This window comes from Podarcis raffonei, chromosome 11 (genome assembly GCF_027172205.1).
Source record: "Podarcis raffonei isolate rPodRaf1 chromosome 11, rPodRaf1.pri, whole genome shotgun sequence".
NCBI classification, from domain to species: Eukaryota; Metazoa; Chordata; class Lepidosauria; order Squamata; family Lacertidae; genus Podarcis; species Podarcis raffonei.
In genome coordinates, this window is record NC_070612.1 from 27,644,092 (window position 1) to 27,658,728 (window position 14,637).

General features: G+C 43.9%; 1 protein-coding gene across 2 annotated transcripts in view; it reads left to right on the forward strand.

Moving 5' to 3' along the window:
* The first annotated feature begins 1,174 nt into the window (after positions 1–1,174).
* The window catches only part of SERINC5 (serine incorporator 5), a 37,205-nt gene continuing 23,742 nt past the window's right edge, over positions 1,175–14,637 (forward strand). Inside the window, exon 1 of one of the 2 annotated variants that reach the window (XM_053407828.1) lies at positions 1,175–1,710. In XM_053407828.1, the coding sequence (XP_053263803.1) occupies positions 1,684–1,710 (27 nt within the window). In that variant the 5' untranslated portion in view covers positions 1,175–1,683. The remainder of the gene's footprint in view (positions 1,711–14,637) is intronic. The other variant, XM_053407827.1, reaches the window with a different exon arrangement.

Below are 14,637 nucleotides of genomic sequence, written 5' to 3' on the forward strand. Positions count from 1 at the left end.
GATGCAGAGATTGGAAGTCTCGGTATGGATGAATCTTTGTTTCCCCAGTATCTGCTCTAGACAAAAAACAACAACCAAAATGTGTAGGAATCTCATTCCCATTACATATGCCAGTGCAGTTGTGGAAAATAAGGTGATTTCGTAGAAGAAAGGGCTTCATTGAGTGTCAGTATTACCAGAGATGGCTGTGAATAAAAATCATATTCTACAGTGGAGAAAGTTAGGTGTATCTGTACCTTGCTTCAGCCTAGACTGGTATGGTGGATTTAGGGCAAGGCCCTAATTCCACATTTATGAGAGTAGGTTCTACCTAACAGGGATATTGGTACCAAGCGCCCTGGTAAGCCATGAATGAAAATAAGCCCTGAATTCCTGCTTGTTAGCTTTCTTGATACATCTGGTCGGCCACTGTGAGACAGGATGCTGGACTAGATGAATTTGAAACAAAGCTGCTCTTGTGTGAGTAAATCCTAAAACATGTATTTTGTGATAATATGGGATGCCTGAATGATTTTTTCACTGAACCCCCCAGCCAAGCAGACCAAGGCCTCTTTAACCCTGTTATCTTTTCTACTGCCACAAAGATTTAGCATGGGCGTGACTAGTTTATATCTAGAGATCCCAGCGCGGGAGCAATATCTTAATTGCTGCAGTGGTGCCCAAAGTTGCTGCTTCCAGCATCAGTGTCCCTCTGGTTCGCAGTATAGGAATAATTGCGACAAGCTGTGGGGATGGGACAAATTTGTGTGTAAGGGCGGTAGCTCTTCCACCTCATCTCCAGAGCAATCTGCCTCTGACCAGAGGCAGTGGGAGACTATTGCTTTCACGCCCTGTTTATGGGCTTCCCAGGGAATCTGGTTGATCCCTGTGGGAAAGAGGACAGTAGACTAGAATAAGAGACTTCTGGTCCAGCAGAGAACTGCCCTGATGGCTAGTCTTAGAAGGAAACGTATCGTGTGAATCAGATCGCGTGAGAATCAAATCGGAAGCGACTTCCATGCCAACGGCGGAAGGGTGGGTGCAGGTAACGCAACACCTGAAGAAGCCGCAGTAGCTCTCCCCGGGAGAGGCGGTCACTCCTTCCGAGACGGCACCAGCCTCGGAGGAGGCGCCTCGCCAACCGGTGCCCGCAGGCCGGTAGCTCCGCCCTCTCCTTCGGGAACCTCAATCCCAGGTGCCCTCGCGCTGCGTTTCACTTCGGAGCGTGAGAACGAGGACAGGTGGTCTCCGCCGCGCGCCTACTACATTCCAGGCTGCTTCCTCTTTTCTCCCGTCTCCTAAGCGGGGCGGGCCGTTCCTAACCTCCCGCACCGGAAAGCCATTTATCTCCTTCCAAGCAAAAAACTGACGACAGCGGAAGCTTCCAGCGCGCTCCGAGCTGGGCTCGGGCAACTTACCCAGCAGCGCAGAAGCCGAGCTCGCCAGTCTCTCCCGTGTTTGTGTCATGCGTCGGGGCGAGCGCGCCGCGCGCCTCAGGCCCGGCCATCTGCTCTAGGGGGCGCGTGTGCGCTCTCTGCGCGCCTCGGCAACCGAGGGCTGGGCGGCTGAGGAAGCCTTCAGCTGCGTCTCGGCTGCTGCCCGGGCGCGAGGCCGCTTGCCTGAGCCAGTGAGCGAGCGGGCAGGTGCGGACGGAGAGGGCATTTGCGCGCGGCCAGCCCGGGGCTCGCCGTCTGAGGGGCGACCATGTCCGCGCGCTGTTGTGCGGGTCAGGTAAGGAGGTTTTGTTTTTGAGGCGGGGGGGGGGGCGCGGAAATAATACATTCCCTTCTGTGAGGAGAAGGAGCGAGACGAGGAAGCCCCTCCATTTGGAGGCCACCCTTCTCCCCTTCCCAGGCGGATACGGTCGGAAGCCCCACCCTGGCTGCGTGGCAGGGTCCTTTGGGACTGCGCCAGCGCCTGCTTGGCGGCCGCGCTCGCTTTCGTCTTCCCTGGCCAGGATTGCGATTCCTAAGACTCCTCAGCCTGCCTGTGCCCAGGGCGGATCTGCCCGTGCCAAGTGCTCGGCTTCTGAGTTTAGCTGCTGGGGAACTGGGTCTGCAGAAAGGACTTTCCCTTGTCGATCCGAACAGGCAACGCAGAGGGTTTGCGGTGCTGCTCGTGGGTGCCAACTCGGGGCCAAACGGACGGTGGTGGCAGACCCATTGGCCTGCATTCAGACGCTGCATCAACAGTCAGTCTTGTGGCACATTGAAGATGGACAAATGCATCATGACAGACGCTTCCCTGCTCTCGAGCCCAGTTGGTCAGATGTCTAGAGTGAAATCTTGGCAGGGGTATATGCAGCGTTTAGTTTCTGATGGATTGGTTAGTTCATGTGCCGCTTCGATTTAAGATCAGAAACGATTAAAAGGAGCTTACCAATAAACGCAAACCCACTCCTTAGATGGTGTGCAGATTGCTGTCCTTTTTCTCTTACAATGGCTTACAGTATATGTTTGGTTCAAAGGTAATACCCACCATTGAAAGCTGGGATTTCTCAAGGGATATGTTTTTGTTACTGCATTAGATTTTATGCACAAAGTGTTATGTAGCACTTTTAAAGTCTAAGAAGTACTGTATAGCAGATCAAGACACTCCCTCATTCTTTTTGAGCAGTGCCAGTTTACAAAAATAGGCAGAGTAGGTACTGGGTTATGGGGTCCCACACCTTTTGGGGGCACTGCAACAAAAGATCACAACTGATTTATTAAAATTGTTGGTTGGTAAAATAAAAGATGTATTAGGAGATAATTTGTGAGGCCCCTCCCCCAATATTTCGACTGCCTAGGGGCCTCCACAGGGTTTAATCCAACATTGTTTCTGAGTACAGTTGAGAAATTTTAGTTCCTGAAATCTGGATAGTTCATTTAGTTTGTGGGTTGACGCTACGGGGACATTTGGAAAGGGGAGGCTAGCATTCAATTGCCACCGTATCCTAGAGTGGAAGAACAAATCAGAATTTCTCTGAGGAAACCGATACTGCTAATGAATTGTATGCTTTGGCCACAGAAAGCATTTGTCAGTTGTGTTAATCACTCATTACTAATGTCATACAGCCCCACCCTAAATGTATTTGTTTGGGAGCAATTCCTGTTAAGTTCAAAGGAATCCTCTTCCTAATTAGATTATGATAGCCATTCCCAATACATTTCCCAATATTTTGTTTAATTATGCAACAACTTTTCAAACATTGGGCTGTGGTTGTAAAATATTGACAAAAGAGCTACAGCTGCTAATTAGTGGGGAGAAAACATTGTTTCATTCCAGAGTGGCAATGTTTTTGTTCCCTGAACTTGCCATGCCAAGTACTGTAAGTCTAACATATACTTTAAGCATAACTCCAAAAGGGCCTTTGAATCCACCCTTTTGCTTTTTGTGTATGAATGTCGCTATTGCAGGACAGAAGCACACTGAATGTGTCTTCTCTAGCTACTGTAGAAGTTACAGATTGCAAGCACCAGTTAAAATCTTATCACATGCCACATGTGGCAGTTCCAGTTCACCATATGTGGAATGCTATCCTAGGTGATGTATCTATTTCTCTCATTATTGGCTTTCAGAAGAAATTTCAAAACATTACTTTTTACCCAGGCTGAAAGATGCTGCTCCTAGGAAGCCTGAAACCATTAGGTGAGAGAATGTGATTGATACCTTTTAACACATTCTAAAAACAATCTTTTTGCACACTGGGCTACTTTGGGAGGAAGGGCAAAATATAAACTGAATCAACAGCAACATCACCGACATATTTCTTATATTCTGAATAAGCATGTGTTGCACATCTGTAAAGTCATTTGCAGTAGAAGGTGAATATCATTGTGTTTCAGCAATCCACAAATTCAGTAGCTTGGTCACTAGGGCAATTCCAGGCAAACTGATTCATTCCACCACAAATGTAAAGCCATGTGTAGGCAGTTGATGCAGAGATGACTACTTCAGAATGTAGGTAAACTATATCTTGTGGCAGGATGCAGTAGTTGTGGCATGTTTTGTGAAGCAGAAGGGTTTCTCCTTTCTTTTCTGTACCTTTCCTAACCTGTGAGTATGGCATGGATGAGCAGGGAAATGGTGGAAGGTGCTGATAACAAGCAGAAAATAAGAGACTGAGTATCCGAGGAGCAAAATAATAAAACTGGATAAGCATGTTCCCCTGCAGGTACTGTTGGATTACATCTCTCACTTGCCAATGCTAACTTGGGTTGATAGAAGCTGGAGTCTAACAACATATTGTGGGCTTCGTGTTGGATTATCCATGCAGCAAAGGTTTAGCAGGCCAGCCCACTTCATCAGGGGCACTTAAATGTCCTCCTCACTCATCTGTAACCAAATGGCCCTACAAAAGTGATGCATGCATGTACTTGGCTGCTTTGGAAGGGGGAGTGAGAAATCTCTGCTTCACTTGCTACCAGAAAGAGGGGAAAACATGGCTGTCAAGTTTTTATTAACCAAACATTGTGGACCTCTCCTCAGTTTATCCACACTGGTACAAGAGCTACAAGGTATATAGCCTAGAATATTGACATTTTATTCAAGGAAAACTGCTGGAGATTGATAGAACAGAAACAATTTTAAAAAAAATTTCCGCAGAAGCATTCTAGTTCCTACACATTCTTAAAAACACCAAAAAAGAATTAAAGTTTGGACAGTGTGTTTTGGAAATGTTTGGCAGAAACAGGATTTTAGGTGTTCCATTATGACTTAATTAGTTTTAGGTCATTCCAGTTCTTCCTATCCCTAAGAGTGTATAATATCCCAAGAATTTTTTTTCTGGGATGAGTCATTGTCATGCACATCTTTTGTTCCTCAAATAACAAATATTTGCCTTCACTATGCTGTGAGCTCTGACAGCGAATCTTAATAGCATGAACAGGGTCGGCTCTGAGTTTTAGAAACCAGTCATCCTTAAATTTCATAGGAGTACTGTGGTTAATCCTGGAGTGTTTTTTATATTAGTCATGGAAATGTTACTTTGGGGGTGGTGCATAGGAAACAGCTGCTTGAATTACATTGAGTAGCTGTCTCTATGCAGCATGCTATACATGTTCCATAACTCATCATGTGGATTAAATAAACGCCTTTGCACTATTTATTTCATCAAAAAATATTTTATTCCATAACATAACATTTATATACCACTTGATTATAACCCCCCCTCAAAGAAAAACACAGTTTGCTATTTGTTTTCATGATAATTCAGTTGGTAGAACATAAGACTTTTAATCTCAGAGTCGTGTATTCAATCAAGCACCACATTCAGTGAAAAATTCTTGCAGGGGGTTGAACTGAATGACCCTCATGGTCCCTTCCAACTCTACAATTCTATATGATTATATGACTCTAGACATTGTTTACAGCCACTACGTATCTAAGTTTTCTGTACAGCAGTTGTGGCTAAATTGTGATGTCCAGATGTTGCTGTACTACAAATCCCATCATCCCTGATCCTTGGCTGTGCTTCGTGGGCTGACAGGAGTTTGAGTCCACCAATGTCTGGAGGACCCTAGGTAAGCTACTTCTCCTGTACAATATATTGATTCCTTGCTAGGCAGCCAGAGCCCTGTGGTTTTGATATGCACAGCAATACAAACTGGAACTATCCTTGCACAAGGCAAAATTAGTTACTGCAAGTTATCTAATATTAATGAACTTGGCTATATCTTTGGCCATTGGTACCTAACCTCAAAATAGTTGCCCGTCTAGTTTTAGACTCTGCAGCTGCTTCAAAGCACATGCCTCCCCAGCTGTCTTCTGAAGACACAAAGCAACTCAGACCTAATTGCAATGATTTCTAACTTCTCTTTTTGTGGGTACTCAGCCATCATATAGGTTATATCCTGGCCCATTGCTAGTCCTGCACGGTTATGATTTGCTTTTGCTTACATAAAAACATCTGCCCCGTTTCACAGGAAACAGGATTTTACATGTGGTTTTTCTGTAGCATTCTCTTGAGACTGAAAAGTTGACCTCTGTTTTAAATAAAGCTGCTGCAGTGGAAAACGTTAGTTATAATTGTTTCTTTTCAGAACACATTGTATATAAATGAAATGCTGACAGCCTTTCACTATGATGCTAAGACAAGGTTGTTGGTGAGACTGTGCTTCATCTTGTCAGATCTCCTAATATTACATTTAGCAATGTTTACATTTCATTCTGATTTATATAGCTTTAAAGAGTAAACTTTAAAAGGCCTGTCAGATTTCTGGGTCCTCTTCTTCTGTCATAGCTACTCTGTTTGTAGAAATAATGCTTTATGATAAAATATAACAAGGAAAATAGACAAGGGTAGACATATTAGTCTCTTCCAGCAAACCCAACGGTCTTGTGGCCCCTTAAAGACCAACACATATGGCACAAGCATTTGATGAAGTAGATTCTAGTCCAGGCTTCCTCAGACTCGGCCCTCCAGATATTTTTGGCCTACAACTCCCATGATCCCTAGCTAGCAGGACCAGTGGTCAGGGATGATGGGAACTGCGGTCTCAAAACATCTGAAGGGCCGAGTTTGAGAAAGCCTGAAAGCTACCGGTACGTGATAATAAATGTGTTGCTGTTTAATAGGGTCCCACAGTGGGTCATAACAATATAAAATACAGCATTAAAAACATATCAAAACAAATTACAGTCACGCCTAAAGCGAGTCCTAAACATATATATATATCACAAGTGTCAAAGACCCAGATAAAAAGGTGTGTCTTCAGCAAACAACAAAACTGTAGAATGAAGGTACCAGGTGCACAACTAGTCTTCAAGGTTCTTTAAAAAACCAACAACATTGGTTCTGTGTTTATACTACACAAAGACACACAGTCTACTAGTACTTAAATTTTGAAGACGCATTAGTGTGTCATAGATGTCCTGTGGTTTTAAAGGCCATCTGTGCTATCAGCAGCAAGGAAAGTTCCCCTTTCCTTGCAAGCAGTTTTTCAGGGGTTTCCTGAATCTTGTAATTCTTCTAATGGTTTACACTCCCTAAAATTACTGCATCTTCCTCTGAGGCCCGAGGATGAGCATTTTAAAGTGTGGATAGGGGAACCTTTTGGACTCCACAGGCCAGATCCTTAGCTGGATCTGCCTTGTGGGCCAGATGTGAGAGGTGGGCAGAGCCTTCCATTGTTAGTCGCCTAGCATCACCATTATGTCAGTTGCAAAGTGTTGCTAAAACAGGGTTTCCTTCCCCCCTTCATTTTAACAGGCATGTAAATCCCTTCCTGAATCAGGAAGAGGTTTGCATAGAATCTTGCCAAACGGAGCAGGATTGATTCACCAGTCATGTGCATTGAGTGCAGACTTTAACCCCCACCCTCCTACACATCAGATGATGTCATTAGTGGCCATGGTTTGGGGGAAATGGTTTTGCAGGCCAATTTGGATCCCTTGGTGGGGCAAGACTGACCTGCAGCTTAAAGGTTCCCCACTTCTGTTTTAAAATATTAGTACTGTACAGAAGGACGCGGGTGGCGCTGTGGGTTAAACCACAGAGCCTAGGACTTGCCCATCAGAAGGTTGGCGGTTCGAATCCCCGTGATGGGGTGAGCTCCCGTTGCTCGGTCCCTGCTCCTGCCAACCTAGCAGTTCAAAAGCACGTCAAAGTGCAAGTAGATAAATAGGTACCGCTCCGGTGGGAAGGTAAACGGCGTTTCCTTGCGCTGCTCTGGTTCGCCAGAAGCGGCTTAGTCTTGCTGGCCACATGACCCGGAAGCTGTACGCCAGCTCCCTCGGCCAATAAAGCGAGATGAGCGCCGCAACCCCAGAGTCGGCCACAACTGGACCTAATGGTCAGGGGTCCCTTTACTTACTGTACAGAAAAGCCTGCAGCATAGCCTAAACTATTAATAAAAATAATCTAGAAGATGTAGTTATCTTATCTCTGTTCATTATAGTTTAAAAGTTTAGGGCTTGCTGCTCTGTGAAGAGCAAAATGGGTTCTTAAGTGGTGCAGCTTTTATGTCTGTCATAAAAGGTTTGTATTTGAAATACCTTTGCTTATCTTTACACTCACTAAACCTTAGGAAAGGGTAAACTTCACCCAGGAAAAATAGTATCAAATAAATTAGAATATCGAACACAAGCAACAGGAACAGAATTTAATAAACACAATTAATTGAAATTACATTACGTGCCTCTCCCTAGTGTCCATCATCACCATTAAAAGTTGCAGGGAACAGGGTTTCAACCAATTCCACGTTAAACGTTGACTGTGCTTTTATAGGAACTTGGCTGTAAAATTGATTCTGGAACATAATCTATTTTAGGAATGGTTTTCTGAGTTGTGATATAAGACAGGGAATGGTCAGGCCTTGTCCTAGGTATTGCATATTCAGTGCCTGGGGTGGAACAAAAACCAGTGAGTGAAAACTACAAAAGACTTCATCACTTCAAACTGAGAGCAGGTCAGTCCATTCAAATATGGACAAATAAGATTATCTTTAGTCTAAAGTTACATTACTAAATCTAGCTGGCAATTGATACATTCCAACTACCTGTGTTAAGGATATTATTTCGTAAGATAAACCCCTTCAGAGATTAAACTACATCTCTGAAATACAGCAGTTACTAAGGGGAGGTATTGCACGGATAAATGTTTGAATTGTATGCAAATGTAGTCTTAGTATTTAAAAAAATACTCCGTATGCTGTTGGGACAGGATTTAGCCAGCTACAGTTATAACTAGAATTCCTATGATCTCCTAAAACTATTGACCCAAAGGCCACAAAAATCCCCCTAAAACTTATTTTAAAATCTGGCATTGTCGGGATAAAGGAGATAAATGCTCTGCTGTTGTTCCCCTGGGAACACTTCACAGCTGTGACTGGACCAGCCAATCAATACTACCCCAGCAAGCACTCCAGTAAAAAGCATTGTCTGATACTGTGGAGTGTTAGCCTTTGCTTACAGAATTGTACTAAGGCAGCAAATGCAAGCAAGTCAGTGGGACTTGCAAGCAAATCTGTTTAGGATCAGTGTGCCAGTTTTTACTGTTACTGTTTAGCTGTCTGCTTTTCTTCAACTTTTATGAAACAAATACTAAAAAGAAACCGAGAGAGCAAAGAGGGGCGGGGGGAATCTTAATCCTTCAATTGAGATGTTTTTACATTTAAATCCTTATGTGAACATAAACCAGCTATTTTAACTGTATGCTTAAAAAGTGCACGCCAGTAACTTACTTGAAGTTCTTTCATGTTTCTGTATTTAATACAGTAAGCCTGCAATTTACACACATTAAACTTGTGCGCATTCCACTTTATGTGCTTGGCAAAAATAGAAATAGAAGGGGGGGAAAGGGGGGAAGGCATCTGGGGGGGGGGGGAGGCTTTAGCAATCCCACTCACTGTAGCACCCAGTGTGTTTTGACTATACACTATCCCAGAAACATAACCCCTATGTATGTTGTAGACTTACTGTACATTTCTTAGAGAATTTGTTGCTGCTATTGCATTTGTATCCACCCTTTCTCCATGGAGTTCAGATAGATTTCTTCAGATGTGAGCAGAAAGCCAGTAATATAGTGGTAGAGTGTCAGAATAGGACTCGGGAGACTAGAGTTCAAATCCCCACTCAGCCATGCAGCTCACTAGGTGACTATGGGCCAGTCACCACCTCTCAACCTAACCTACCTCACAGGGTTGCTGTGAGAATAATATGGAAACGCATGTAAGCCACCTTGAGCATCTTGGAGGAAAAGTTGGGATATAAATGCAACAGCTATCTTTTTTTTCCCCTCCTGGAATTCCTCGGTTAGTAAGCCTGACTTTAAAGCTAAAATGCATTGCTTTCTTCTTTAATGGCTTCCAGTTGTAATCAACTTACCTTACAACTCCTTTCTTCTTTGCATAAATATTCTATATACCATAGTATTCTCTTTCCTTACACTTTCCCTCTTACTCCTGCAGTCTTCATATGATGAGAAGCAAGCCAGAAGGTTCATTTTGGGTGGAACAGGGTTAAAAAAAGCTTGTTGGAAGATACTAGCAAAGCATCTTATATTTTGCCCTTACCTTAGCATTATTCTAATAAACTTAGGGAAGTTGGTTCTCATCAGAAAAATAATGGATGCAGCACATAAATATAACTTGAAAGTACTGTATCTGGGCAAATGTAACTGGTTCAACTAGTTATTAAATGCTTGGAAGTAGTAGGGCAACTTCCTTTACATCTTAAGGAGGGGACAGCCTTCTCTCACTCTAGATTGCCAGATGTGAGAAATGTTGTTTACTTTATAGCTTTCCCTGCTTGTATGCAGATGATTATTTTTATTCTTATTTTTGCAACCTTATGGACCTGATAGCACCACCTGAAAAATGAAGGGCTCATAGACTTTGTTAATAGCTTGCTGCCACATTTGTATACTCTTTTGGTATTTGATTGGTGGAAATATTTCTTTTTTATCTTTCCATGTATTTATGACATGTAACCAATTTTTTTTTGTAAGGACAATAGTGTGACATGTGCTGCAGCTTTAGTCAACTTTTATTTTTATTATTTAAAAAAAGCAGGTTGGGTTAATAGACCTGCCTGCAAGATTGCAATTTAATAAACCAAGGAATGAAGGGAATTTCAGTGCCATTTACCAGAAAGCCCCTTTTTTTCTATTAGCATATACAGTTATTCTCTGAGATGACGGTCAGTTCTTAAGTAGGTGAGAGATGAATTCAACTTCAGCAAACACAGAAATACCAACCTGTTGAAATTGTTGATAAGAAGGCTTAAGGCAAAATTCCAGTTGCTGTGTTCACTGAGAAAATAAATGAAACCACTGGGTGTGACTTCTTCTACTGCAAAGGTTGTTTTTTTTTTTTTGTAATGTGTTTCTTTATACTCCTCAGGAGAGCTCAACACCAAAAAGCCGAATAGAATAAAGCTGTTTCTTGCTATTAAAAAAAAGTACCTAAGCCAAATCAGAATACGGTACTGTCCTTCTGAGAATGTTAATTGCTTCTATTGGTCTATAAGAGGGAAAGAAGGGGGGGGGGACTTCCCAAGTCCACTGCTGGGTAATACTTTTATTAAAGGTAAAGGTAAAGGTACCCCTGCCCGTTAGGGCCAGTCTTGTCAGACTCTAGGGTTGTGCGCTCATCTCACTCTATAGGCCGGGAGCCAGCGCTGTCCGCAGACACTTCCGGGTCACGTGGCCAGCGTGACAAAGCTGCATCTGGCGAGCCAGCGCAGCACACGGGACGCCTTTTACCTTCCCGCTGGTAAGCGGTCCCTATTTATCTACTTGCACCCGGAGGTGCTTTCGAACTGCTAGGTTGGCAGGCGCTGGGACCCAACGACGGGAGCGCACCCCGCCGCGGGGATTCGAACCGCCGACCATGCGATCGGCAAGTCCTAGGCGCTGAGGTTTTACCCACAGCGCCACCCGCGTCCCATAATACTTTTATTAGGAACAACCCAAAAGGCACAGCAATGTGGCAAACTGCTCGGTTCTCCAAAATTCTTCAACAGGACAGATGGTATACAAAGCAGGGGATGTCAGACCACCAATAGCAGTTTGAAGAACCTCCATAGTGCAGGATTATGGTTTGACTGTAATCTGCTCCACAGGCCCAGATGTGGATCTGGGCAGATGGTTTACAGAGGCCCAAAGGACCTAGCTGCAGGGATTCCAAAGGAGGATGAATGAAGTGCCAGTGATCCGTTCTAAAGCTTCACTTATAATGCAATGCAGAGATCCTCTTTGTTATGACTTGGGACAGACTCCAAAAACAGCAAGCGCAGAGCCAGCCCCTTCCCATGAGGCTGGATGAGGTGGCTGCTTCAGGCGGCAGTCTCCAAGGAGCGTCACCCCAGATCTGTGAACCAGCTTTGCCGCTGGTCTCCCTAGCCTCTAGGGACAGAGAGCAACCAGCAGCAAAGCTCTGTGGAGCTTCTCCCCTCCTGCCAAGTTGGTGAGAGGGGGAAGCATTCCACCATCCAGCTTTGCCATCAGGCAAGGAGATGATTCCCCACTCCTGGCAGTGTGGCATGGTTTTGCACTGGCTTCTCTTGAAGGGAGTAGCCAATGAAAAGCCCTGCTGCCAAGGGAGAGGGCTTGGGGATTCAGAAAGGATCTACCTGCCTGATTGGGGAGACTCCTTGTGGAGTTTGCACTATCATCAATTGGGGGGGGGGGTAGCAGAGGGCTGTTTCACTGCAGCTGCCAAAGCGCCTCAGGCCCCCCATGACCAAGTGCATCATGACTGTCCATATCCGGGCAAGCATTACATGCGTTACTTACACAGAAACATCATATGTACGGTAGTCTGCCAGCTATAGTCTAGTAGTTAATCACACCTGCCTTTGTGGTCTGTTCCCAACTCCCTCCCATCCCTCCCTCAGATGAGGGAATAGGTGGCAGGCATCCATGTTGCACGGGTAGCTCGCAACTCCCTAGGCCAAGCTCTCAAAGCAAGTAGATCTTGCAGCATGGACCAATTAGCACCAGGTTATCTTGACTACCAAATGCTGTTTACAGGCCTTCTGGGACCGTTTCACTGCCTGGCTTTGCACATACTGATAAGCTATTATTGCATGTTGAACTCAATAGGAGCATGATATGCTAAAGTAAGGTCTGGGATGGTGTAGTAAAGCTTTGCCAAACCAATGTGGTGGCACATCTTTACATGAGAGCCACCATGTTGAACATGGATGGGAAGGTTGTGGCTCTTGAGATCTTGCTGAACTCACAATTTTTAGCAGCCTCAACCAGCATGGCCAAAGGTCAACAAAATCCGGTGGACCATGGGTTTCCTACCCCTTATGCAGAACAATTTAAAGTGACAGTCGTGATACCTAAACCAGTCTTCTTCTGGCATAGTTCATTTACCAGGCCAACAAAGTTTTTGTGTGGTAATGGCAAAGGCACACTCTTCTTCCTTTGAGAATATAGATAGTGCCACATGTGACATAGGTCCTCTGTCTGAGTGCCCAGTTTACATTGTCTCCTACCTTTTTTGATGACACCCATTTGCCACCCACATGGAGAGGGCCAATGAACATATGACAAAGGACACAGCTCTGTATAGAAAGTGCAAGGCATAATATATTCTTATATTAACTTTTAATGTTCGGATGTGTTTGTCTAGAATGATGACCAAGCGACATCCCTCATATTTTGTATTTGCCTATCATACCTTATTCAGTGCCAGAATTTATATAGTATGCCAACTAGCACTGAATTTTCTTATGTCCCATGCTTGTTTGGTTTGGTGTGTTTTTTTCCCATATTAAGTGAAACAGAGCTCTTTTGTTAAGATGATCTAACTCTTCACCATTCAGTCTGTCACAAAAGCTTCACAGTGTGTAGTAAATTAATAATGGTTCAGTAAGGCTATTCAGTCGATTCTTGCGTGTTTTTGGATGGCATGAAGTAAGGGCAAGCCTCTAGGTTCCTGTTTACTCAGTGGAAACAAATAGAATTGGTGGGAGTTTTTGTCTGAGTAAAAAAATAGGGAAAAGCTTTACTCTTAAGCCTGGAAGGGTCTGAGTTGTAAGGCTTGGCTTTCAACATTGTCAGAAGTAATTGGTATTAAATACTGTACATGGATTGTGTTTTGCTTGTGATATGCCTTTCTACAACATAATCATTTTTTCTTATACAAATAATTCTATCTGTAAAATATTTGGAATGTATTTGATCAGATGCCCCTGTCAAAATTTTGCTGCCACCACCACACATTTTTTAAGGTCAGTGGTGCATTTTGAATTTTTGAGCCGGTGACGTGGATAACATCCCATTTGGTCACTTAGAATCATAGAATCGTAGAGTTGGAAGGGACTAAGATGGTCATCTAGTCCAACCCCCTGCAATGCTGAAATCTTTTGCTCAAGGTGGGGCTTGAACCCACGATCCTGAGATTAGGAGTCTCATGCTCTGCTGACTGAGCTGTCTACTTCTTGCTCCCTTTTCTTGGGTTTCTCACACATACAGAGGCAGAAAGAGAAAGTGCCTGCATGGACACACTTTGCTTTTTTGATGTATGTGGTTCAAAGCTGGATCAAGTAGAACTAAACAGAGCCCTGAAAAGCACATAAAGCTGAAAGAGGAAGTGAGAAAGAGTGTCACTCTTTCAACTTCTTTCAGTTCACTTGCTTTTCAGGAGAAAAGTTAACCACCATCGCCATCCCATGACCAAGGGGGCTAACCACCTTCACTACCTCATGACCAAGCAGGGCAATAATAATACCACGATTGGAAGGTTTATTCATTTATTTAGCTAAACTTTCATAAATTATATCAAGGCAGCTGTCAGTTTTTAAAAAGTACAACAATAGTATATAAAGACCCATAAAACATCAGTAGATACTGGTTGGTTAAAAAGCAACATATTGTGGAGGCTTATCTAAACAGTACAGTTTTCAGAAGACATCTGAAAGAAGGCAGGGATGATTCCTGCCCAACGACAGATAACCTGCCACACTAAAGGCTCCATCCCTAGTGAAAATGAAGGTTAACCAAACCACCAGAAGTGCCCCACCAGAGAAGCTCTATGTGATCAAGGTGGAGTATAAGGGATCAAATGGTCGTTCAGATACTTTGAATCCATGTTGTGTGTGGGACCTCAAGGCCACCCTTGCTGCTATGGGCACCAAATCGGTGACATCGTAATGCATAGATTGGCTTATGTGTTTAGAACATGGAGGTGCCAGTTACACCTTTCCCTGTGGGGAAAAAAGTGG